Raw genomic sequence first — 26,643 nt, 5'->3', positions numbered from 1 at the left:
TTTAAAGTTCCTTAGATATTCCTGAAGAAAGCCCTATCCTGAAAGTTTAAAAGAAGAGGAAAAAGAGAGGATGGTCCGCGAGGCGAGGAAAGCCAGGCTCTCGAGGTGGCCAGATTTGAAGGGGAATTTTGAAAAAGCTCCGTCTCTGCTATCAACGTTCCTAGCCGCCTTGCCCGGCACTCCTCGGTGGGTTCTCTGGAGTAAGAGCCCGGAATAGACGAAGCGCGGCCAGCGTCTGCGCGGCGGGGAAAGAGGGTGTTTGCAGCGCTGGCCCAAGCCGGGATGCGCCTGCAAAGCGCGGCAACCCGAGCGCCCCTCCGCGGGCCTCTAGCTCTCGGGGCGCCGGCGCCCCCTCCCCCACCAGGTAGAGTGGAGGGAGGAAGCCACCTTTGAATTTTCAGACCCTGGATCGTTTGTTTCGTTTTGCTTTAATCAGAGTTGCTTAGACTACGTCCAACAGGAACGTAGGAAACTGCCTAGTGAGATCTGGGCAGGATCCGCAAATCCAGAAGCACCTGGGCCGGGCAAGAGAAGACCAGAATCATTTTCTGGCTTTTCTGGTCCAAATTAACATTTTGTTAGAACCCCCCCGAACTGTAGATCTACAACTAAAAATGACTCTGGGCTTGCAGTGTCCGTGAGACCCGGCAGATTTGGGAGGAAAGCGTACAGATTTGGGGTTTGGAGGCATTTGTAACCACGCAAATCAGACCTGGACTTTTAGTTCTCCGCCCTTCCCCCTCAAGTAACCCACCGGGACTGGGAAGCCAGGGGTTAAAGTCAGCCCAGAAGCATCCCGAGGACTGCGGGCGCGCGGCCTTGGCCCGAGCCTCAGTCTCCCTTCCTCTCATTGGCTCGCGCTCGCAGGGTTTCTCCTGTTCCCTTCTTGCCATTGGTTGGGGGCTGGCTTTTTCCCCCCTCAGTCTTTTTCTTCCTCCCCCCTCCCTCTCCCTCACCCCTCGGACAGGAGCGCCCGGCCGGCCCCCTGTTCTTCGAGAAGGGAGGAATTTAGGGGGAAAAAAAAGTTTCCCAGAAGTTTGGATCTGAGGAAGGACGGGAAGACCGCGAAGGGGAAGAGGGAGTAGGAGGAGAGAGGGAGAGGGAGGAGAGAAAGAAAGAGAATTAAAAAAAAAAAAATGAAGCCCAGTCGGCACTGCCTGTGAGCGCCCGCCGGTGGGTGGGAAGCGGGACTCGCGCTCCTGCGGCGAGCGGGCGGCCCTGGGGCTGGTTCCTGGAGGCTCGGCGGCCGGCGCGGGCGGGGTGGACGCGGGGGAGGGCGCAGGGCGCCGCGGAGCCGCCGCCTCTCCGGGCCGGCCCGGCAGCCGCGGAGCGCGAGGGCGCGGGCTGCTCCCTCTGCAGCGGGGGCGAGCGGGGCCGGGGCGCGGGCGGCTAAAATGAGCGAACGGAGAAGATCTGCAGTCGCCCTGAGCTCGCGAGCACATGCCTTCTCCGTTGAAGCCTTGATCGGCTCAAATAAAAAGCGGAAACTGCGAGACTGGGAGGAGAAGGGGCTGGACCTGTCCATGGAGGCGCTGAGCCCCGCAGGCCCGCTCGGCGACGCGGAGGACGCGGCGGCGCACGGCCTGGAGCCCCACCCGGGTGAGTGCGCCGGGGACCCGGGGGCGGGCGGGGACGGGCGTGCGCCGGGCCGCCCGCCTCGCTCCAACGCGGGGTTCTTTTTCTTGGAGCCTCCCTAAAAGCCAGAACCAATTTGGGGGGCCTGGCTTGAGTTTGGCATTTTTATCGCCAACCTGGAATGGGACGCCTGTTTGCTCGCCTCCCCCGCTCGGAGCGGAGGCAGCGTTTGGGGTGCCCGAGAACCAGGGGCTGCCAGGCCCTTGGGTCAGGAGGAGCGCGTCGAAGGCCGCGGCGAAAGCCGAAGGGAGCTGGGACTTGCGCCTGAGAGTTCCCGAGGACGGAAGACAGGACCGAGACTTCGGTCTCTTTCGGGAAATGTCCAGTTTAGCTTCAGTCTCAGCCCTTTCTCCTCTCCCAACTACCGTTTAGATGGCGGGGTGTAATTATATTTGTACCCGCTGGAAACCGGATGGATGTTAGACCCCTCACCCCGCGCCTGGGTCGCAGAGGTTCAGGTCCCGCGCCTGTGTGCGTGGGGAGGCGGATTCGGTTAATTTGTGCCTGGCATCTATTGGCATTCTATGCATCTCATGTAAGCGCAGGGAGGATGTCTGATATCTGTATTTTAACAGAACCCCAAGAAGGGGAAAAGCTACTTAATGTTTGTGTTTAGTGCCAGGATTTCTACTGTGCAAAACAGCCCGGAGAACAGCTGCTGTCAGACTTGCGCGCACCGCAGGAACACGTCGCTCTCAGCTTAGTTTAGCGGCTTCAGGAATTTTCTAGCCCAGCCTTCTGTAACCACGCCGAAGGTTCTCCTGCCGACCGGCTGGGGCCGGGGGTAGACCCGGGCCACGCGCTGGCCAGGCGGGCGGGCGGGCGGGGGGCGGCGGCCTGCGTAGGGGTGGGAGCGGCCTTGAGCTCCCGAGCTTGGGGATCCCAGCCTGAAAGCCAGCCAAACCCGAGGAGGGACAGCTGTCGCTTACATTTTCTTCTTAGGCAGTGACAGTTCAATTTCCACGCTCCGGGGGCTAATAATAACGCGATTAGTGAGTGACCTGCAGAGACAGGGTTTTATGAATTCTCCGTGTTCTTACGGCCCGTTACGGAATTTGGGTTTAGTGCTGGGAATTATTTTTATTAGTCGATGAAAAGGAAATTAAAAGGAGATTTATTTAGTCCATCCGAGGAGTCTTTATCTGTTTTTGAATGCGGGCGCAGGTCCACGTGGACTCCTGCGCAGTGGCTGGCGATCCAGGAAGGAACCCACGCAAATGTCTCTCCCTTCCTTGGTCAAACCCTATTTCCTCACCTGATTTATCTGTTGTCAAAATCCCACTAGGGCCTTCATAGGGTCAGTGGAAGTTCTTGCAGGCCCAATGACAACTTGCAACTGGGGAGGTTTTTATTTTCACAAAAAGCAGAAGTTATTTAACTGCGCACTGCAGACGTCCTGTCCGTGGAAACTTTACTCTTGGGAATACCAGGTCGTGCTCAGCGGGTCTAAGGACTTACTTTCAAAAGGGGCCAACATGTGGGGTCATATAGAGGGATGTCTTTTTTTTTTTTTAAGTTGGAGGTGAGAAAAAGTAGGGATCTTCGCAGAGATTGTCGGAGGGACGTGAAACCAGGGACCCGTTTTTCAGAATTCTGTTCTCTATCTCCTGCGGGATGGGGGTGGAATACAAGGCCTATTATAGAACTTTATGTAACAGAGTACAGTTGGCTAGCCTTGTTACTTTATCACTTTTTTAAAAAAGGGGAATGATTTGGATAGAGAAAACGCAATTATTTGTGGGCAAGGGCCCAGGGCGAGGAAGAAGCAAAAGACAGCTTTCTGTGGAGCTGGGCTACAGGCCCGGCCAAGCCGGTCAAAGGCCCGGGGAGCCTCAAGTTGGACCTTGGGCAGTGGCTAAGCTTTTCTTAAGATCTGGAGGTAGGAAGGGAAAAATCTTTCAGAACAGTTGACTCGGAGATGCGGTTTTCTGATGAGCAGAGGCTGCGAAAGTTCGGGACTGTTAGTAGAATTTAAGAACAGTGTTTGGGGAGCCCAGGTCTTTCTTTCCTCCTCTAACACAGCGCCTTAACACACACACACACACACACACACACACACACACACACACACACAAGCGGGCGCGGTCACGTTTACAGATGTATATATGAAGAAGTAGTGTAGGCGACCCAGCTGGGCCTCACACTTCGATTCAATGTCTTCTCTTTTTTAGGGTGGAGGGATTGCTGCGTGGGCTTTTCGGCCATAGGTCCCTAACGAGGCAAGAGCAGGAAAAAAACAATAAAAACAAAACCGCCACCGGGCTGGGGCCAGATTAAACACGAATGCAGGACACCCGGTTACAGCAACTGTATTTATTCTTCTGTCTATGGCACCCCTGTTTTCAGCCTACCATTCTCAAGCCTAGAACCCTAGGGCCCTCAAACACCCCGGGCTCAGCACGCAATGCCTAACTTGAATTCAAAGGCGCGGCCTTTCACAGCTGCGCCCTTCTTTCGGCATCTGGACTGAGCCGGCTGTAGTTGGCGCAGGCAATGGCACCCGCAGTCTGGGGCGCTAAGCTGCAACCACAGGGACCTGCCCGGCCAGCCTGCGCGCAGTGGGCACTCGCTCTCAGAGGACACAGTAGGTATTTCAGAACACCCCCCCCCCCCGAGCCTGACGCCCCTACAGACCCAAGACCCGGCAGGCTTCGGAGGGAGGGGGCTTGCGAGTACCCCCCACTATCACCCGCGCCCTGCACTCTGCCTTTTGGAGAAGCCGCTGGGCTTCAGCCGCAGCAGCCCGAAGAGGGTCCCAAGACCTGCTGGGGAGGAAACTGGCTCCGAGCCCGCTCGCCCCCGCCTCTCGCTCCGAGGCCACAGGAAACGTTCGAGCCAAGATTGGCCGGGAACAGCTGCTGGGGATGCGGCCTCGGAAGTATATTTCGGGCCCGCGGCGGCGCCATCAGCGCCGGGACCCCAGTCTTGGGTCCACCCGAGGCCCCCAAATCTGGTTTGGGCCTTTCCCGCTCGAATCTTCCAGCGAGTGTGGCGGAGGCCGGGTCTCCTGCCGAGCGCAATAATCCAAACCTTCTGCGGCGGGATTTCCCGCTCAGAGCTCGCAGGCCTGGGCCTCGCAGCCGAGGCGCGGGGTAGGCCGGGCGGATGGCGGCGCACGCGGGTGGACGAGCGCACGCGGGGTCCTGCCCTGCGCCACCCACCCACCGCGCAAACCCGGCGACGCGGCGCAGGCGAGCCCAGGCTGCAACCTCAGCTGCCCCCGAGTTGCCGAGATCAACCGGTCCCCCGAGTTAATCCGCCAGTTTGTTTGCCCAGAGTAAAACGCTTGCGATTTTAATCCTGACATTACCTTTTTACCCACCCCATTCCCAATAGGGAATCTGCGTGAAACGGAGGAAGTGACTCTTCGCTGACGTTTGAGCGAGGATAAAGAGTGGTGGGTTGGAGGCCAGCGGAGAACATGTGCTGGGCGCAGCCGGGGCGCGGGCCGGGGTCCGACCGCGGGGGAGGTGCGTGGCTCGCGGGGCAGTGCCCCGAGGGCCGCCCGGGTCGAGGCCCGCGCGAGGACCCCCTCGCCAGCTCCTCGGAGCTGCGCGTCCCGCACCAGGGCCCAGGGACGAGCCACGGGCGGGGCCTGTAGGTCGCGGCAGAGCTCGGGCCTGTGGGTCAGAACGAAGAAGCACCCTGCGCGCGGGGGAAGCGAGGTAAGGACGGCCTCTGAAGGTCAACCCACGGTGGACTGTTCGCCGGGGAAGGACGGCCGAGGCGATCTTTGAGCGGTGGTCAGACCACAGGCTGCGGATGGACCGGGCTACGCAGCGAACTTGAGCTGTCGTGGCTCCCGGCGGCGAGGAGCGGCTTTTGGACACTTTTTCAAAAAGTCCCTGGCCTTAGGGCGCTGGGACGGTAGAAACCAGCAAGAAAAGAGAAATAATTCTAGCCCGTTCCAGCTCAAAGAAATGGCAAAAGCACACTGCTGGCCGACAGCGGGGCGGACGGAGGATGGGGAGAGCTAGGTGCTGAGTCCGGGCGGTGCTAGGAAGGGAGCTGAGCGCGCTGGGGTCCGCGCGGGTCCCACCAGCGCCCAGGGCGCGGGGCCGCGGGGGCCCCCAGCCAGCCCCGCCCGCGCGCACCCCGCCAAGGCTCTGCGGGGCCCGACCGCGCGCAGACCCCGCGCTGGTGTTCTGACCCGGGCCCTGCACGCCCGCATCCGACTACTGTGTCTTTCTTACTGAACACTATTTTTGGGTTTCCGGCTGGGCACTTTGGTTTTACTGATTTAATAGATGAAATTCCCAGAAGGAAGAGTTCACGGGGCGATGTTTATGAAAGGGGGAAGAATTGCATTCCTTAAAGTGGAGTTCCGACTGACATATTGGTACAGATCTGCTGCGGGATTTTCCGAACACCCTCGCATCCGCTACTGATGCCCGTGAATGTGACAAAAGTTTATGAAAGTTAAACGCATCTTTAATACGCACAGCACGTGAGGACCCAGAAAGGAATGAAAGTCCACCCTGAGGTCCCAAGCTAAACATATCGTGTGTCCGCGGGTTTTGTTCGTTTATCTGTGAGATTTCCCTTATGTAGCGGACATAAATGTAAGGCAGGCAAGTCCTTCGTGGTTAGTACGTCGTATTGAGCCACCAGGAGAGTAACACAAATAAATTTTGGCTCAGAAGACCTGATATTTGTGCCCATCCAGCTCTTTCCTAGGGCGTTCGTTGATATTATTAAAGAACAGAATATTCCTGATCCATCTTAATCATTCGGTTGAAAAATTTTAATATTTTATTATTGGAGATCCTGATGGTAGATTCTGGTACAATTTTATTTCTTATACATCGGAGAAAAATAATATCTGTAAGCGGATTCCTTCTCATGGTGGCTTCAAATTAATTTTTTAAAAAGTAAAGAGCAGGCTGACTTACTTGGGCAAATTCTTCAGGCATAAAGGGAGGACTGGCAAGCCACTTTCATTTCTGGGAATGCAGAAATCTATTTGATGATTTTTCTGCAGGTAAAGTTGGTTCTTGCTTTCCTCTTCTGGAAAGATTGAATTGCTCAATAGGAGATACTATTTAAGCAGCTTTCCCATCTGACAGTTAAGTTTTGACCTTTGGGGATACTTTGCACAACAGGAAAATATAGGGAACTGTTAAAATGTGGAATCTCTTCTCTCTCTTCCATTCATGTTGTTTATTTTTGGCTTTGCTTTTGCCGATTTCTTGTAAGCCTGGGATTTTATATGTGCACAACGGAGATACTCAGGGGTCTGCACTGGGAACAGCAATTAGCAAATTTATAAATCAGGGTCTGTTTACACTTCTTTGGGGAAGGATAATCATTAGTTAATTTAAGTGGGGCCCTTATTCTAAGTGTCCAGGTGGAAAATGAGACTTAGCAGGGAGGACCTGCTGGGAAATAGAAAAAGGTGGGGAACTTAAGCAACTGCTGAGGACTAATCCACATTTATTCAGGGCCATTAATGGCTTCACTTTGAGGCAGAATATTTTGCTGACTACACACTGGTGATGAGCATTTGATACTAGAAGTGAAAACAGGCCTTGTAATCACTACTTTAGCTAATACCTACTTTTGTTATTTACAGATAAGTGTATAAAAAGTATGTACACAAATGTCTGTGCTTATACACAAATTTATGCCTATAAATTTATTTACCACAACACCACCAGAATGCTGTATCTGCATCAAAACTCTAGTTCTCAGTGGGATATAGATAATATTTTGAAAGCAAGAAACTACCTCTGTGTGTGTTCGTGTGTGTGTGTGAGAGAGAGAGAGAGAGAGAGAGAGAGAGAGAGAGAGAGCGAGCGCGAGAGAGAGAGCGCGTGCTTGTGTAGTCGGTTCTATAAATTGGGAATATAAATTTTGTGAGGTCACAAGTTTGTTACCTTTGGATATCATTTGAAAAGTTTTAGAAAATCCCAGATTTGAAACTGTCATACCGTTTTCATTTAACTCTTAGATTTTGACCAAAGTCCAAGAGAAACACTGGAAAATAAGAGCATACGAAGGCGATTTAGAAGAACAGGGACAGTGGAAATTTTTATTAACTAAATTAGGCATTTAATTTTGTGAATACTGCCATCTTTATTTTAGATGGACAGATGCTGCTTTTAATTTGAAAGCTTCTCCCATGTGCAAAGCAAACAGAATAAAGAAGAGAAATTTGGATAATAATCATGTTTATAAAATAATGAAACATCGCAATGTGGTGAAATTAACTTTAAAAACCGAAGAAATACATATATCAACTCTCCCCCATTTGTCTTTTATTTTCTACAATATAGTTGAAGAGGCTAAAATTAGCTGTTTCCAGCAAGCCTTCATACAGTTTTAGAGAACAATGCCCCAACTAACTAGTATCACAGTAGAGTTCCAATCCAAATGGAGTATTAGAGGTGGTTATTATATATCTCACCGAAGCCTTAGAATTTGAACGCCTTTTGAAAATACTGAGTGAACCGACTTTCTTAACCCCAGCACCATGTCTTGTTTCCTGGTCCCACAGCCAGAAACCTGGTTAAAGGCTCAGCTGGGGAAGCAGTTAACTCTCCTCACTTTAAACCTTCCCAACCTCTTCAACCCACACTAAAACTGGCTTCTCCGCAGCCTCTTCAAAAACTTCCTGATGACATTTTACCTAGAAAGGAACCGGGACACCCTTCGGGTGAACCTATCCTTGGGAAAAGAAAAGGCAGTTCTGGTGAGCTTCAGGTCAGAACCGGGCTGCAGCCTCGCCTGTCCGAGAGCTCTGCCCCTCTCTCCCGGCCTCCCTGGCGCCCAAGGGCGGGGATGGCTGGTTTTGCTGCCCACTGCCAGCCTCGGAGCGCCTGCCCCTGGTCCCTTTTGCTCGCCCCAGCTCGGTTCTGCGTTCTGCCCCAGGGTTGCAGTCAAGCCTTTGGAACCCGGGAGTCCGGAATCCTGAAGGATGGTCCGTTCTCAGCTTTAATTACATCCTGGGGAAATGTGGGGATTTGGGGGTAACGAGGGAAGCCTTGGTAAAAGACACCCACCAAATAGGCAGATCCCCCCAAACCAGCAAATAAAAACAAAAACAAAAACAAAGGGAACCCAAGGATCTTACACCTCACGCCCTGAGGGGAGTTTGAGTTTTGCTTTCATCAAGCTGAACAAATTTCCGAGGAATCAAACTGACTTCAAACATTAGCAATTAGAAACCCAGAATCCCATGGCCTGCAGGACTTTTAATCTCTAACTATTTCCAAATGGGTAATTCTAGGGTCAGTCAATATTGCAGCCAGTCTGCTAAAAGGAAAATCATAACGATTCCAGTGCTACACTAAGGATCCGAGGTCCCTTAAGAGGATGCTTTAAGGTAGAGATGCTGGTCCAGAATGGGTACTTGTCCATGGAGACAAAGGGGTGGTAAGGAATTTTCTGTCCTTCCTGACATCCTCGGGAATCAAAAACAATCATGCTATCATTTTTAAAAAAAGAGAAACCACCAACTTTACAGAGCAGAATACAGTGACTACTAGTCACTGAGAAATGATGACGGTTCAGAAATAAGTTCTGTAAGAAGCTGGTGGGAATGGCCTCCCTGGAGCCTGCTCAGTGGGCCAGGGAAGCCCTGGCCGGGCCATCCTCCTGGCCCCAGAGCTTCAATCTCATCAGGCAAAAGGGTCCAGAATTATATGCCTGGTGGATGGTAACTTGAGTGGTTTAGAGTCTCCATTCTTGCTCCTGAAAAATAAATAACCAATTTTCACAGTGGGGAGGGGAGCAATTGTTTGTGGCAGTAAGTGTGGCAATAACAGAAAAATTTCTCTGCATTCAAGTTTCCTTATTCCAGAAGTTTAAGTAATATTATTCTTTCTCCTTTTTTTCTGAAAAGGTGGGGGGACTATACCTATGCACTGTTTAGAAAAAGTGTGTAGGCAGAAAATTAAAGAAGCTTGCTAACAGGCAAGGTGGCTCACGCTTGTAATCCCAGTAGTTGGGAGGCAGAGACAGGAGGTCACAGGTTCAAAGTCAGCCTGGGCAACTTAGTGAGACCTTCCCCCCAAAAAAAATAAAATGGAAAAGAACTGGGAATTAATGGATCAATCCCTAGTCCCCCCCCCATAAATAAAGAAGCTTACAGAAGAATACTGAATAGTAAAACATTTCAGAAACCTTAGTTGCTTATGTTGATATATATGAATCTTCACTGTCCAACAAAGTTTTCTACACAGACCCTTGGATTCTGTTATGTCCAAGAATTATGGTAAAAAAGAGGACTGGATTAGTTTAAACAAGGAGATCTAGATCCTTTTGCTAACTTTATCATTATGTTAAAACCAAGCATATGAAGGCTAACATATTATAGTGTTAAAAATGTTTTAAAGTTGTTACATACTGACAGGACCTCAATTCCTGGTTTGTGAGAAGGAGGAGCTGGGTTCAAATGAAAACTGAGGCTTCTTTAGCTGGTATAAGATTTCCTGTAATTATGTTTTGGTTTTGGAATATTTACATTTTCTCAATATGTTGTGACCATCTCTTGACCCATTCCTATCTTGTTTGGCATGAGGGAAGTTTTACCATAATTGTGGAAAGCAACAGTGATAGCAACACAGGGCCAAAAAATAATTTTTTTCAGAGCTTAAATTAAGAGCTTTCATAAAGCTCTTGAAAATGATTTATATTAATATCATATGTTCAGAAAGTCCTTTGTGTTTGATGTAACCTATCATTTCCTGGTATGACTGAGGCTGAAAGGCTTCTATGGTATTAATGAGTTGAAAGGAAATGTAAGGTATTCATTCTCTGACCATCTTCTGTGCCCTTCCCAGAAAGAATGGGGAAAACTGGATCTGAAGAATGAGGATCGAGAAAAACAACTTTAGCATTGGTGAACTGGCTTGGTGGGCCCCAAAGACAAGTCAGTTGTCCCCGTCACTATCCAGCCTGATAGAAAGCACTAGTAACTATTTTCCATGTCTAGTCTGCTAAGCCGAGACCTTGATCTGGCAGAGACGTGAGAATGCTAAAAGGATGACTTAGTAACAGGCAAAACGCTTGTCAACAAGCTAGATCAGAAGACAGCTTAGCATTCAAGACCTCTATTCATAGCCGCTGAACTCAGGGCAGGGTCAGATGTGAGTGAGCCCAGCACACACCTAAGAGGGTGTCTCAAGTTTCCATCTGGTAGGGTTTTATTTCTTGCAGACTTCTACTGCTGGGTCAAACCCTACTGATGGCTCCCCACCCTCATTTGATACCCCTCATTCCGTACAGCCCCTGTGTGACTTCTAGAGTTCTGAACTGTGTGGAGTCCCTGGTAATCCTCTCACCACGACCCTACAAATGGCTGTGGGGCAGGGACCCTGTCTCCAGTGCTCTTGTTTCTCCTGACCTTAGCACAAGTGACTGACACACAGATAGCATTTGGTAAATAATAAAAAGCATAATGATAATGAAGGCACAATACAAAAAATAATCACAAATAGCAGCAGTATTGAACTACTATGTGCCAGCCATTGTGCTAAGCTTATTTACATATATACACACATTTGTACATATGCATAAAATATACATGCCTATATTCATCCCAACACACACACTATATATATATATATATATATATATATATATATATATATATATATCTCGAAACACTCTTAGATTATATTATTATTATTGTTATTGTTTATATTATTATTTTGTGGTACTGGGGGTTGAACCCAAAGGCATTCCACCTCTAAACTATACACCTGGCCTGTTTTTTGTTTTTTTTTTTTTAAAACTTGGAAACAGTTTCACTAGATTGTTGAGGGCCTAAGTTGCTGAGGCTGGCCTTAAACCTGTGATCTTCCAGTCTCAGGCTCCCAAGTACTGGGGTTACAGGCTTGCACCACCACACCTGGCTATTTTTTGTTTGTTTGTTTTGAAACAGGGTCTTCATAGGTTGCTGAGAGCCTTGCTAAGTTTCTGAGACTGATCCTGACCTGTGGTCCTCCTGTCTCACCCTTCCAAGTACTGGGATTACAGGTGTGGGCCAATATGCCCGGCTATCCTTATTATCTTATTACCATTTGTGTACTATGTAATGGTTAAAACTTCAGATTCTTGAGGTCAGAATGCTTGTGGCTGAGCACTGGTTCTAACACTTGGCGGTTGTATGACCTTGGGCAAGTTAGTTAATCTCCTTTAATCCCATTTTCTGCATTTGCAAAATTAGAATAATAAATGTGTTCATCATAGGGCTAATTTGAGGATGAAATATGATAGTGCACATGTAGGAAGAAAGGATTTAGCACATTGCCTGTTATTTCTATCAGATAAATTCATGGTGATGACTTACCTTAGTGACCAGCTTGGATAATAAATAGTTGCAAATTGTAATGTATAATATGCCGCTGCCCCGTTCCCATTCTTTTGCTTTAAGTGGAATGTTTGGGAATTGGAGTGGGTCCTCACTCTGTTTAAAGCCAATGGTTAGAAACTACAGAATCTGGGTATTTGTGGTGGGTAAAGCTTAGTAGAACCGAGTGTTGCTCTTGCTATTCAAAGTTGCTCCTGAGGGAAGGGGAGGGTCCCGCTGTGGGATGGTGGTGAGTAGGCAGTAAGAGGAGGGGTGGGTAGGAGGTGGCGCTAGAGAGACTCAGCTTTACTGACTCCCCACCAAGAACAGAGAAGCCTTTCTGGATGTAGGAAAGGCAAATGACATAAGCTGGTTTCTCTTTGATTAGTTACTGATATTTCTACTGGAAGCCCAGAAATCCTCAAAAAGTCAGGTTTTTTTACTGGTACAAAATGGGAAGATTTATTCTTTTTAAGTGTATTCTGATAGAACCAGAGGATTCTGGGCCAAATGAGCCAGTTGTACCCGATTAGTTGAGTTTGTGATGAAGGATTAGTATTTATTATTTGGTTAAGAGAGGGGGGGGGGGAAAGGGGAGAGGAAGTAAACAGGTAAAGGGGTTAAACTAAAGGAAAACCTGTAACTAAGAGAATCTGAAGGAAGAGACTGGAGAATCTTTTAAAAAAGAAATGGCCTTGTTGTTGTTGTTGTTGTTGTTGTTGTTGTTGTTGTTGTACTAGGGGTGGAACCCAGAGGCTTTCTACTTCTGAGCTATACTCCTAGACCTATTTTATTTGGAAACAGGGTTTCACTAAGTTGCTGGGAGCCTCGCTCAGTAGCTGAGGCTGGCTTTGAACCTGCATGATCCTCCTGTCTCAGCCTCCCAAGCGCGGTAATTACAAGTGTGCCTTAGTACGCCTGGCTTGAAATGGCCTTGTTTTAGAATCCACATTTGGCTGCCCTGATTTGCCCATCCTGGATTCAATTATTCATTATTTATTAAAAATAAGAACAGCCGGGTGTGGTGGCGCACGCTTGAAATCCCCGTGCTTGGGAGGCGGAGACAGGAGGATTGCGCAGGTTAGAAGCCAGCCGCGCTGGTGTAAGAGACCCTGTTTCCAAATAAAAAAATAAAAAAATAGGTCTGGGAGTGTAGCCCGGAGGTAGAAGGGTTTCCAGGAACCCCAGTACCACCAAAAAAAAAAAAACAAAAAAAAAAACCAAAACCAAAAACAAACAAACAAACAAAAACCCACACACACAAAAACAAACACAACTCATTATACCCCAGACTTTGTTGATATAGTTTTTTGGGCAGCAGAGGGAGAAGGTAACTTTCTTGGGGAAGAGGAAGAGAGTCTTTCACAGTCAGGCCCTCCTGACTGTGAAACACAAGGTCTCCAGCAGACCCCGAGCCGCTACACAAAGGGGCTACCTTTTTCTGCTGAAATCCAGCTCTCAGTCTCCAAAATAGACTCTCTGCCCCACATTTTATCTCCAGGACAGATGTTCCTTTGCTTTTCTGATCTTCCAAGAATCATCACAGCTCAGTTTTCACAACTGCAACCAATAGTAGCATTCATGGACAAGGGCACGTTCTACACCCAGCACCGTGCGGTTGATTTTATTGACACTCCCATTACATCCACTGAGTAGTCCTCGGAAGGAGGCAGTTGTTTCCCCATTTTACAGAGGGGGAAATGGAGGTTCAACAGATCTACTAACCTACCCCCAGGCACTCAGCTCCAGTCCATTTTAATTTTAAGTGACCCAGCCAGAATAAAAATCAAGCCCTAGACAAGATTTCCTCTTAAGAGTTCTAGAAAGAATGCTTTGTGGGTGAAAATTTATGCTAGCTGCTTGTGCTGTCTCCCAAACAGAAATTGGTAACTAAAAAATGAGAGCTTACTTACAGTTTCTAGGTCTCTAAATTTTTCTTTGTTTTTATTAGTCCCTCTAGTCTTAAAAGGACTTCTCCATACCTTGTAGTAAATGGCACCATGTGACACAGGAATGGGATGAGGTTTTGTTTTTGTGTGTGGCACTGAGGATGATCCCAGGGGCATTCTGCCTTCGATTTATACCCCCGGCCCTATTTTATTTTTATTTTGACACAGGGTCTAGGTTAATGAGATTCTCACTATTTTGCTGAGGCTCTCCTTGAACCTGTGATCCTCTTGTCTTAGCCTTCCAAGTACTAGAATTACAGGCATGTGCTACCATGCCCGACTTGGGGGGTTGAGTTTTGAAGCCTTGGTCTTTGGAATAGGACACTGCAGCCTTCCCAGTGTGACCTAGTTTTCTCTGACTTTTTAGCGGGTAGAAATCTCTGTCTGAACAGTGGTTACATATTGAATGTGATCTCCTCATCCTAATTCCCTCATGCAGTGAAATTCAGGGGACATTTTAACCGCTGTTTTGCCCATTCCCTCCGCCATTCACAACTGGACAGATGGAATCTCATTGGTAATTGATTCAAAATGGAACAGCTTAGAAATGTATCAGTTGCAGTGACTGGCAATTCGTGCATTTCTAAGTACTGTTGATTTTCTTTCTTTCTTTCTTTCTTTTTTTTTTTTTTTACAAACTCAGCAATCACAGCTGAAATCCTTTTGCCATGGATTGAATTTACAAAGGAAGAGATTCTGATTTCCACAGTGGCTTCTTTTTAATGCCGGAGGATTAGGAAACCGCCTTGAGGACCCATGGTGGGTCCAACCCGCTCTTGGGGTAGTGGCTTTGCTTTAACCTCTGAGTGACTGCTGCATTCATTTATGTTGTAACAGCTCTATTTGGAGCCGCCTTGTTTGGTACTGGATGAGTTATTTGCAGAAGTCTCTCATCCTGATAAACACCCCCTGGGCTCCATTCTTCTTCTAGCTCTAAGTGTATGAGATGCCAGCACTGGGCTTCAGAGAACTTAACAGTGGGTTTCAATTTTTTTTTTGTGTGTGTCCACCTGTTCACTGTCTTTCCATAACTTTCCCTCCCACTCCAAGTACCCTTCCTCTCTTAGGAAGTCTGATGTCTCCAACAGGGATTTAGAGAAAATCTACACTCTACTCCCCAGATTTCCGTGTGTGGACTTTTACCATTAATGCATTTCTTGGCTGTTTAATTGTACAGTGTGTTAAATTCCTGTCCATTGTGCCCAATGACAGAAAAGTGGCTCTTAGGAGCTAAAAGGAGAAAGATGTAAAGTCCATCTCTGTTTTACAGCTTTGCTGTCTTTTACTCCCAGCCCCATTCTGTGCAGGCGACTGATTGATGGGATTCGATACGCTCTTGCAGCAACAGAAGCATAGGAATCTCTGGGCCCATTTCCTTTCCCAAGGACTCAGATGGAGCCAAACTCCTGAAATATAGAGTGTGGTGGAGGATGAGTTGAATGCTGCAATCCTGGGCGATTAACTGGATCTCATCCTTGAGATCTGTCCAGTTAGAAATGTCAATGCTGCAAGATGTGCAGCCAGCCGGGCCTTGGCAATTTTATTTTTCCTCCAGTGTTTAGAGCACTAGTTGCATGACCAGCATTCATCCTGGGAACATTAGATCTCATCTGGTGCAACTGTGCATTACCCAGATTAGACTGTGACATCACAGAGATTTAAGGCATCCCAGAGATTCAGACTGGGTGGTAGGTACTTCAGGAGGTGCATTCTACAGGCATGGGCCAATCTGACTGCCACAGCGTGTGTGTGTGTGTGTGTGTGTGTGTGTGTGTGTGTGTGTAATCCAGGCCCTGGCGGTGATGAGGGGTGTTATGGAGAGCTGGGTGTAACAGTTCCCCAGCCTGCGTGGGCGAATTGGTTCCGGATGTTAACATTTTTTCCTTGGGGCTTGACTACATTCTTCTTTTTCTTTGCCTGTCTGTTTTTCTGCCCAAATTGTGAGGCCTCCACAGCTGTGTGGCTCATTGGTCACGAGGAATGGAGAGTCTACTTTCTTGCAAGGGCAGTTTTGGGACACATGAGTAGATACAGGCTTGAGAGAGGTTTTTATGCAGCTTTTCTTCTGGCTTGTGAGGGCGTTTTTGTCTTCGTCTTGTTAGCTTGCCCTGTGGCACACTTGAAGGCCTCTGTGCAGAGATGGGTATGGAATGTTCTAGAAAGCAGGCAGCCCTTTACATCCTAGAAGAAGAAGCCGAAGGCAACATTACACAGGATGAAGTTAGGTGGACCTGCCCTGAGCGCCTCGCTCTGGCTGTGTGACCTTGAGTAAGTGACTCAGCCACTCTGTGCCTCTGTTTTGGACATGTAAAGTGAGGGTACTAGTGCCTGCTGCAGGGCTGTCGTGAGAATTAAGTGAGATAAATGGAAAGTGCTTGGCACAGTGCCTGGTGCATAGAGTGTGCTCAGTATTGCCATCTGGCTCCCTTTGGCGATGGTTTGGGTAAACAGGGAAAACTCAGAAACTCTCTAATGTTTTTGAGACTATTTGTAGAGTGCTGAGCACAGGATGGCTCCCACCCCTATCCGCGCTGCTGCCCCGTTCCTCTCCATCCCAAAGGCTGCCCGTCTTTCTGCCGGGCACTTTTCCTCCTGTCACTCCCCTAGAATGCTTCCTGAAGAAAGCTCATGCTATTTTCAACACCCATCGTAAATACCCACAATACTAGGAATATTCCAAGATGAAGAAGGACTAGTTGATGTAAGTGTTAATGGATATGGTGTCCAAATTCAGACATGCAGTGGCTTCAGAAAATTGCACATGTTCACGCAGAGCTCACAGGTTGGGGTCTTACTCTCAAGGAGAAAAGTTCTCAGGTGCTATTCACTCTTTCTTCACCTGGAGTTGGCTGTGGGGAGCTCCTCTGTTTTAAGGGTATGAGGGAGTACTGGGGGGTTGAACCCTGCAGCATTCTACCTCCATGCTATACCTGAGGCCTTTTAATTTTTATCTTGTAAAAATTAAAGCGGGTCAGGCAGGGGGAAATCTGGGGATTGAACACAGGGGAAATCTACCTCTAGGCTATACTCTCAGTCCTTTTGATTCTTTATTTTGAAACAGGGTTTTCCTAAGTTGCTGAGAGTCTTGTTAAGTTGCTGAGGCTGGCCTAGAACCTGTGATCCTTTTGTCAGCCTCCCAAGTACTGGGATTACAGGCACGAGCCTCCATGCCTACCTTTATTCTTATTTTATTGGTACTAAAAGTTTAATCCAGAGGCATTCTACCTTCAAGCCCTACCCCTAGTTCTTTTTATTTTGAAACAGTGTCTCACTAAGTTGCTGAGGCTAGCCTCGGAACCTATGCTCTTCCTTTCTCAGCCTCTCAGCCACTGGAATTACAGGTGTGTGCCACTGTGCCTGGTTTGGGGAGCTCTTCTTTTAGGGGCCTCTCGATATCAAAATGAGGCCAGAGTGCTTCTGTGATTTTATAATCACAAGTGAGTCCCAGCCTAGTAATCTGCAATTATCAAGGGTATAGTCAAAATTGTACAAATGCTGGGGTCCCCTTTTGACCACTGTCCTTAGAAACCTCCTCCTATGCAGACATACTTATCTACTCTAACTAGATCATTTCTGAGCAAGGCTGTGTTTCTGCCTTTGTCTTTATAGATTACATGCAAGATTCACAATGCAGACCAACCTGTTCTTGGCAAAATACATACCTGTTCTCTTCTTTTTGTCCAATTAGGTTGACATTAACATTTAAATTCTTGGGCAACTGATGCCTTATGCCCAAGATGTTGACTTTGGTGGCGTGTGTGTGTGTGTGTGTGTGTGTGTGTGTGTGTATCTTTTGCACATGTAAACACATCTACAGTGCTTTTCCTTGATCTTTAGAATTGATCTGTAGACCTGTCAGTAATTACTCTATACACTGGAGTCTCCATCTATAATGGGAATGAGACCCCTGGATCTGATTAAGTAGGAAAGATTACCCAATTGTACACTAATAAGGCATTTTCATAAATAGAAATTTCTGGATGCTGTCTGTATGGAATTTGTTTTGGAGCTTTAGCCTGACGAGGAACCAGCATTTAGAAGCAGGATGAGTTTGTGGGAGTCACTTTGTGCCACCTTTCCCTATTTGCTTCAGGCCATATGTCCATAGCAGTCTTTGTTTTCTGTCCAGTATAAGAGAAAAGAAATAGAATAAAAGGAAATGTGAAAATCCCCACTGTTAAGCAGAAGTACAAAAAAAAAATCTCTAAATGAAAGACAGATTGTTTATGTTTGCTTGAGCAAGCAATATTGAGTTCAGCTCCAGCAGAACGATAGAAATTCTCTGGCTTTTCCTTCCCCGGAGTAGTGGGGAATATGTGGGTGAACTGACAGGACGTCTCAGTTCAGAGCTCAGCCCTGGATGGGAGGGCGGGCAGGGTGTCCAGAGGAGGAGGAGCCCCAGCGCAAGAGGAGATTTTTGATCAGGTTGGAGGGCCACATGAGGCAGCTCTGTGGGAAGGCATTTTAGAAACAGCACAGTCAAGAAGAGTCAGAGGTGGAGATGCACAGAGTGCAGGTACTTTTTGGTCCATGTCCAATTACTCAATACCGTTCTGGGTCTGACTCAGAGGGTCAAGGGAGAACAGTATCACTTTGCAACTTCCTTTTGTCTTTGCCGTCTTCTGACTGACCTAACTGTTGCCTGTAGCTGGAACCTGCAGTGGAAGCAAAGTGACTCGCAGCTTCCTTCTGGTTGGGTCCAAAGCTGCTATCCCACATTGGTAACAGTCTGCTGGGGTTGAGCCAGTGTCACTGCCACTTCTCTAGGCCGGGTGGCTTCCAATCCATTCTTCTTGATGCTGCAGAGTGGAGTAGACATTTTTTGTGCGGTGCTGGCCATTGCACCCAGGGGCATTCTACCTCTGTGATACACCCCCAGCCCGATTTTTTATTATTTATTTTAAAACAGGGTCTCACTAAGTTGTGGAGGGCCTCACTAAGTAGCTGAGGCTGGCCGCAAACCCGGATCCTCCAGTCTCAGCCTCCCAAATGCTGGGATTACAAGCGTGTGCCACCACATTCTGCTTCCTTTTTCTTTTTTCAAGATAGACTTTTTACTGGTGGAATGTAATCATAGATCATACTGAGGTCCAAAGTGATACAAAATACAGTCTCACAGCACTTTCATCTGGGTCCCTCCCCTCTCCTTCTCCTCTTCCCCGTACATGAGATGGCCAGTGACGTCCGCCATATATGGACATAGCATCGTTTGAACTGTTTCCCTCATCATTTCTCTTTTCCCCCATCCTTCTTCCCTCACCCAATCCTTTCCACTCTTCTATTGGTGTCTCTCCTCATGTACTTGAAGGCCCTTTTTATTTTCTATCTTCTTTCTAGTCACCACATATGAGAGACAACATATGACCCTTGACATTCTGAGACTGGTTGATCTAACTTAGCATAATGTTCTCTAGTTCCATCCATTTTACTGCAGATGACATAATTTTATTCTTTATGGCTAAGTAAAATTCTACTATGTGCAGTATACCACATTTTTTATCCATTCATTTGTTGGCAGACACCTAGGCTGATTCCGTAATTTGTATACTGTGAATTGTGGTGTTATAAACGTGGGTACACATGTATCACTGTAGTATTTACACTGTAATTCTTTTGGATAGACACTGAGGAGTGGTATAGCTGGGTCATATACCATCATTATATTCCTAGTCTTTTGGGAAACCTCTGTACTGATCTCCATAGTGGTTGTACTAATTTACAACCCCACCAACAATGTCTCAGGGTTCCTATTTCCCCATGTCATTGCCAGCATTGATTATTGTTTGTATTATTTGGCCTTTGAGAGCCAAAGTTCCACAAGGGGCCTGGCAGATCTGGGGTGGGGTGGGCATGGGGGGGGAAGAGTTTCTCTGCATTTTACATATGGACAAGCAGGGTGACTCATTCTCCTTCTCTAGTTGAGTATCTTTGATCTTAAATTATGAGGATACTTTCCCAAGATGCATTTGTGGGCCCCTAAATATTAATAGCCAAAGACTCTAGGAATTGTTGCATGTCTTATATCTTTTGAGAGTACACTACTCCAAAATAGCAACTCACTCTGGATCGCCTTTAGAAAGGGAATGTGACCCAGGGACTCACACCAGCAGGAGGGTTCACAACGCCTTACAATCTAGTTGTAGAGAATTGCCCGTCTCTGATGGAAAGCAGGGCACTTTGGATGCTAAAGCACATCTTGAAAAGTATGTGTTGTCCATAAAGGTTTGAAAGTTCCTATTCATTCCTGGGTGTCCTGTTTTTCTACTAAATTACAGGCTTCTCTTCAGGTCTCTTATGGTCCAGAAGATCAGGATCAACAGGTACAGAGAATAACCCTAGAAGGTCCCCACCTTGGGGCCCTGATAATAATTACACAGATGAAGTGCCCCTATTTTCTGTTTCACAAAGACATGGGCTCTAATAAGGGAGAAGATAGGGTGAATCTGATCTATAGGATTTTGAGAGAGCCTTATCCTTTGAGCTGTATGATATTATAGGGAGTAAGCACCTTTGTTCAGGAACCTGGTGCAGATACTCTGGGGAAAGAGAGGTCCTGGTTGCTGTGCTAGATGTCTTTTAGGACTTGCAAGAGGGCTTCTCTTTAACCCAGATATCATGAATGGTTTATGCTAGGTGATATATTAATTATGATATTAGAGTCATTTTATCTTAAGAAAACCTACAAACTGACTTTTTTTCCCCCTGCGGGTCTGGGGATGAAATCCAGGGGCATTTGACCTCTGAGCTACACCTTCTGCCCTGTTTTTCATTCTTTATTTTGAAACAGGGTTTCACTAAGTTACGGAGTAGCCGAGGCTGTCCACAAACCGTGACCCTCCGGTCTCAGCCTCCCAAATGCTGGGATTACAAGAGTGCGCCACCAACTCCGGCTCACAAACTGACTTCTTAATCTTGATTGCATTTATACTTTTCAAAAAGAGTAGAAGTACCTGCTACTCCAGATAGAGCTTTGAGACCTAATGTATTTATCCCAGGAGTCTCTGTGCCTGGCCTAGTCTCACTGCAGAGTATAATCCAGCATTCATATCATGGGCATCTCTTTAGATGGGAACTGTGTCATCAACATCCTGTTTTAGGAGCCTGAGCCAGAATCACAGGACCCCCAAACTAGTTTCTATGGTGAGAGCTTCTGTGTCTTTCCTTCTTTATCCAGCCATATTGGCAAAATGTCTGTTTACCATGAGTATGAAATATTCTCAGACCAACTCTTCTGATATTTCCAACAGCATCTGTAACTGTAGCTGTACTTTATTTTCATCATCAGGTGGGACTTAGATTTGGTGCTGCTATAGCTCCATTTTTGAAGAATGTGAATTTTCACCAAATGTGAATGTAATTTAAAGACTTTTTATTGGTGCATGTAGTCATACATCTTAATGGAGTGCAAGATGGTGGAGGCATACATGCACACATTACCCAATTAGCCTTTACCAATTTCCCACGTGAATGTAACTTTTGAATGACAAACTTGCTTTTTATTGTACAAGAGTGCTTGATGGTTTTAGGTGTTCCAGAGTAAAATTGCTATGTAGAAAAAAGTCATTTGATAAAATGAAGACAAATGCCTATCACTTTGGTAAAGCCAGATTTTTATATACCAAATTTGCTAAATATTACTCTTTCTGTAATGAACTGTATGTTTTAGTTCAGGCTTGAAAATTGACCCATCTGCTTTCTATACTTGATGACTTGAATTTCACCCCTTGCCTTGCCAAGATCACAGATTCCGTGTGTTCTGCTTGAGAACAAAACTGTCCAGTTCTGTGAAATTATGTTTTCTCTCTTTTGGGGATTGAACCCAGGATTTTGCATATTCTGGGCAAGTGTTCTATCACTCAGCCTGTCCCTAGCTCTTCAGGGAGTTTCTTGAAGTAAAATGTATAATGCTTTAAGAGAGTCCAACTTATAAAACATTGTGTAAGTTGTGACCTGGGAAAAGTCTCTAATTCCATATTCAGAGTAGACTATTGAAACGATAGGCTGCTATGAGAAAAAAGTTCAAACACCTACGAGGAGCAGGGAGCAGGCAGCAGAGGTAAATCCTCTGCTCTCTCTGAGTCCATTTCTTGTTACAAATGGGGCGACTGCAGCATACAGGTGCGCTCTCTTTCAGCAACAGTGGAGAATAGCCTTGCATGACAGATGGGTTCTGCTTATGGTTCTCTTTCAGACAGTTGAAACCATTTGCTATGAAACTGTCTAAACATGAAAGTACCACAAACCCTCATGAACCCATCACCCACCTCCAATACCATTAATACTTTGGTCACCTTCTTCCCAACTCTCTTATTTGCTAGAACATTTTAACAGGAACCTCAGTTATGTCAGTTCGCCACCAAGTACTTCAGTACAGGTCGTCTCCTGACCAAACACAATACTGTCAACGCACACGGCACAGTCAGTACTAATTTGTTGATGTTATCTTAGCCCATACTCACATTTCTCCAGTTGGTTCAGAAACTGTGAAGCCCTCATCACCACCCACTCTTCTCTTCTGGTCTGCCCTACACAGTTCTTTTAAAGATGCCATCTAAGCTGGGCGTGGTGGCGCACGCTTGTAATCCCCACGCTTGGAAGGCGGAGACAGGAGGATCGCGCAGGTTCGAAGCCAGCCGCGCGCGCTGGCTTAGGAGACCCTGTTTCTAAATAAAAATATAAAATAGGTCTGGGAGTGTAGCCCGGAAGTAGAAGGGCTTCCAGGAACCCCAGTACCACACACACACACACACACAAAAAAAATGCCATCTACCCAATGTAAGTCCCTATTAGGCTCACCACTTACTATATATAGCTGGGGGTTATGTTATCAGCACATTTTTTGGGTTTCTACTCATCAGTCTCCTTTTAAGAGGTCCTAATGGGGAGGAAGCATGAAAGTCTTTATTTTAGAAAAGTTCTCAGATGCTTTTATTTTGGAAACCCCTATTCGCTAATGCTGTTTCTTTCTTAGGAGTGCCTGGGAGAAATGGCGCTGAATAGGGAATGCTGCATCAGGGTATTCTGGAATCTGGATTTTTTTTTTTTCCTTTTCAGTACTGGGAACTGGAGTCAGGGACATTCTACTTCCAAGCTATACTCACTCCTCCCTCCCTCCCTTCCTTCCTTCCTTCCTTATTTCTTCCTTCCTCTTTCTTTCTTTCTTTCTTTCTTTCTGTACTGGGGATGGAACCCTGGGGCTTTTCTACCTCCGGGCTACACTCCCTGACCTGTTTTCTATTTTATTTGGACACAGAATCTCACTAAGTAGCTGAGGCTGGCTTCCAACCTGTGTGATCCTGCTGTCTCAGCCTCCCAAGTACTGGGATTACAAGGATGTACCACCAAGCCTGGCTTTTTATTCTTTATTTTGAAACAGGGTCTCAGAAAATTGTGGAGGGCCTCACTAAGTAGCTGAGGCTGGCCGTGAACCTGTGATCCTCCTGTTTCAGCCTCCCAAGTACTGGGATTACAAGAGTGCACCACCGCCCAGCTCTGGAATCTGTATTTTTAAAACTCTGGCAACAGCTTTCTTAGCACTCAAACAAATGTCACAACTGATGAGCATACTCATTACTGTCACAAGGTCAGAAAATTACTTTTTGTTTTAATAGGAATGATTTGTGGCTATTGAGAAAATGTGGCGTGGTAGGCCATATTGAGTTACAGGCTCTCTAGGTAAATGAGGCTCCGGATGTTTTTCTGGTTGTGGCAAACACAACTTGTAATTTTATAGAGGTCATGGAAAATGAAACTCCTGCAGGGTTTCAACGACAAATTGAATACCACTCTGGAAGTGAATTAGTTTAGAACTGCAATTAATTGCATTCAGGTTAGCTGAGGGAGCTCCAACCCGCATTTGCAGCTTTAGAATATTTAGCCCGAATGAAAGACCAAATTAAATACAACACAAGTTTTGAAGCAAACCTTTGAGTTAGTCTTATTTGCCAACACTATGTCTTCGGTCTGCATGTCTTTCCTGTTTTGTTATGTGGCTTTGACTCTTTTATCTTCTCTTCCTCCTTCTCTCTCACTGGCCTGATGGATTTGACTCTTTGGATGGGTGGATGAGCTTTTTTTTGTTGTTCTTTCTTTCTCTTTATTTTTTGCTTTTGGTACTGGAGATTGAACCCAGGGCCATTTTCTCTCTGACCTATAACCTCCAGCCCCCTTTTAATTTTGAAACAGTTTCTCTCTAGATTGCCAAGGGCCTCACAGTTGTGGAGGCTGATTTTGAACCTGCGATCTTCCTGTCTCAGCCTCCCAAATACCTGTCGTTTTGGTGGAGTACAGCTATGCTGGTCAGGCACACTTGAACTTGGTGGTGGTAAACACATTATTTTAAATCATTTTGATAGAACTACTGCCTAAGAATGCTGCTATTTACAGGTCATTTCCATACTTTTTGCACATTGCTCCTACCACTGTAAAAGCTGAGGTAACCACCAATTATCAGGTCATTTTGGGTTTTTTAGTTTTGGAATTATTCAATTAGATGCTTGACTAAGTTAAAACAATACTAGACAAACATGTTAATTTGTATCGAGTTGCAAACAAAATGAGCACTAATAACTTGCAGATTCTTCGGCCGATAAACTTGGAAAGCAACCGTTACTAGTCTATATATTTGATATTTGGGGAGTCTGTATGCGAGAGTCTACACCATGCTTGAGGACAATAAAAACAGGTCTAGTTTCAGTGCATTTTCTTTTGCTATCCACGTACCACCAAATATCATGAGAAAAAAAGACAATGGATTATTTCTGTTTATAGTTGACAGTGATGTTATAGATGAAGCATTTGATGTTGCTTTAGGTGGATTTGACATAAACTCCAGGTAAAGATCCCGGGATGTATTTATGGCAATTCGTATTTAGTTGTTCATTGTTCATTTAGTGGACTTTTTTTTTTTTTTTTGCGGGTTTGGGGATGGAACCCAGGGGCATTCGACCTCCTCTGAGCTACACCCCTGTCCTATTTTTTATTCTTTATTTTGAAACCAGGTCTCACTGAGTCGCAGAAGGCCTCACTAAGTAGCTGATCCTCCGGTCTCAGCCTCCCGAATGCTGGGATTACAAGCATGTGCCACCACACTCGGCTTTAGTGGACAATTTTTAATACCACAGTGCTGAATAATTCATTCAAACATGGAATCATAACTTATGCTACAATCTTGTCCTTTAATATTATATAGTACGAAAGCCAAGAAATCCTCTAAATTATTTTTTGGCAAGAACATGGCAGAAAGTTTTCCCACAATATTCACAGAGTATGGGGTTTCTCTAAAGAGTTCTGATTACACATTCTGTGTTGCGTACCTTGAAGCTATGTGTGACTTATTTTCTATATTATAACAAGTATACAATACGATACTAATAAGTAATTTTATAAAAAAGAAAATCAATAGCATAGGCATTACAGGGTTCACCTGCTTTTTCCTGTGACACTTTGCTTGTACCTCTAATAGAATACTTCAGCGATAACACTGGAGGCTTGGTTATTTGTTTATGTCTATTCCTTTCACCTAGCTTTTTGTGGGTCTGAGGATGGAATCCAGGGGCATTCGACCTCAGAGCTACACCCCTGTCCTATTTTTTATTTTGAAACCAGGTCTCACTGAGTTGCAGAGGGCCTCACTAAGTAGCTGAGGCTGTCTGTGAACCGGGATCCTCCAGTCTCAGTTTCTGGAAAGCTGTGATTACAAGCGTGTGCCACCACCCCTGGCTAGCCTTTCTCTTTTCTAATTGTCAAGAACCTTCCTCCTCCTCCTCCTCTTCCTCTTCCTCCTCCTCCTCCTCCTCCTCCTCCTCCTCCTTCTCCCTTCTTCTTTCTTCCTTCTTCTTACTGGGAGTGGAACCCAAGGCCATTCTACCTCTAAGCTACATGCCCATCCCTATTTTATTTTATTTTTAATTTATTTTTATTTTTTTGCAGTACTGGGGATGGAACCCAGGGGCATTGTACCTCTGAGATATACCTCAGCCCTATTTTTTAGTCTTTTTATTTTTTGAAACAGGGTCTCACTAAGTTGTTGCTAAGTAGCTAAGGCTGTCCATGAACAGCGATCCTCTGGTCTCAGCCCTCAACCCCCAAAATACTGGGAGTGTGCACCACCACATCCAGCTTATTTTTTATTTTGAAACAGGGTCTCACTAAGTTGCTGAGGCTGGCCTTGAACCTGCTATCCTCCTGTCTTGGCCTGCCAAGTACTAGGATTATAGATGTGTACCACCACACCTGGCTTGTTTTGGAGATTATTAAGAAGCCATACTTAGAACTCCTACCTTCTCCATTTTTTTAAAAAGTCACAAAGCATTGCATTTTTTGATCTGTCATAACTTTAATCAAACTTATATCACTGAACCTCTAAGTTGTGTTCAGTCATTTTATCCCTTAAAATAAACTCCATGATTATTCTTGTGATAACATTTATGGAGTAAATTCTAGAAGCAGAGTTATATAGTCGAAGTTATAGCATTTGGAATTCAATGGCAATTCCAGATTATTCTCTCCAAAGGACGGTCCATTTACACTTACACCCATGCTGTATGGCAGCTTATTTTCCCATCTGCGTGCCAACAATATTCCAGAAAACTTTTTCATCTTTGCTAGCCCCTATCCTTGTCTTAGAAAAATGGTTGCAAATTGATTTTTATCATTAAGTCTTCTTCAGTTCTCTCCCCTACTTTCCCCAAATCCTCCTTCCCAGGTCCCAAGCTTAAGTTTATAGACCTGTAGGGCAATTCCTCCTTCCCCTTAAACGGGCAC

The 26,643-nt window shown here is 46.2% G+C and overlaps 1 protein-coding gene across 1 annotated transcript in view; it reads left to right on the top strand.

Moving 5' to 3' along the window:
- Positions 1-1,394: 1,394 nt before the first annotated feature.
- Positions 1,395-26,643, top strand: part of TBX15 (T-box transcription factor 15) — a gene marked incomplete at both ends in the record, with an annotated part of 112,371 nt that continues 87,122 nt past the window's right edge. Inside the window, one exon of the mRNA XM_080691022.1 lies at positions 1,395-1,599. Within this exon, the coding sequence (XP_080547148.1) occupies positions 1,395-1,599 (205 nt within the window). The remainder of the gene's footprint in view (positions 1,600-26,643) is intronic.

This window comes from Muscardinus avellanarius (genome assembly GCF_963383645.1).
Source record: "Muscardinus avellanarius genome assembly, chromosome: 3".
NCBI lineage: Eukaryota > Metazoa > Chordata > Mammalia > Rodentia > Gliridae > Muscardinus > Muscardinus avellanarius.
Note: the sequence above shows the minus strand (reverse complement) of the source record. Positions and strands in the feature narration are given on the sequence as shown.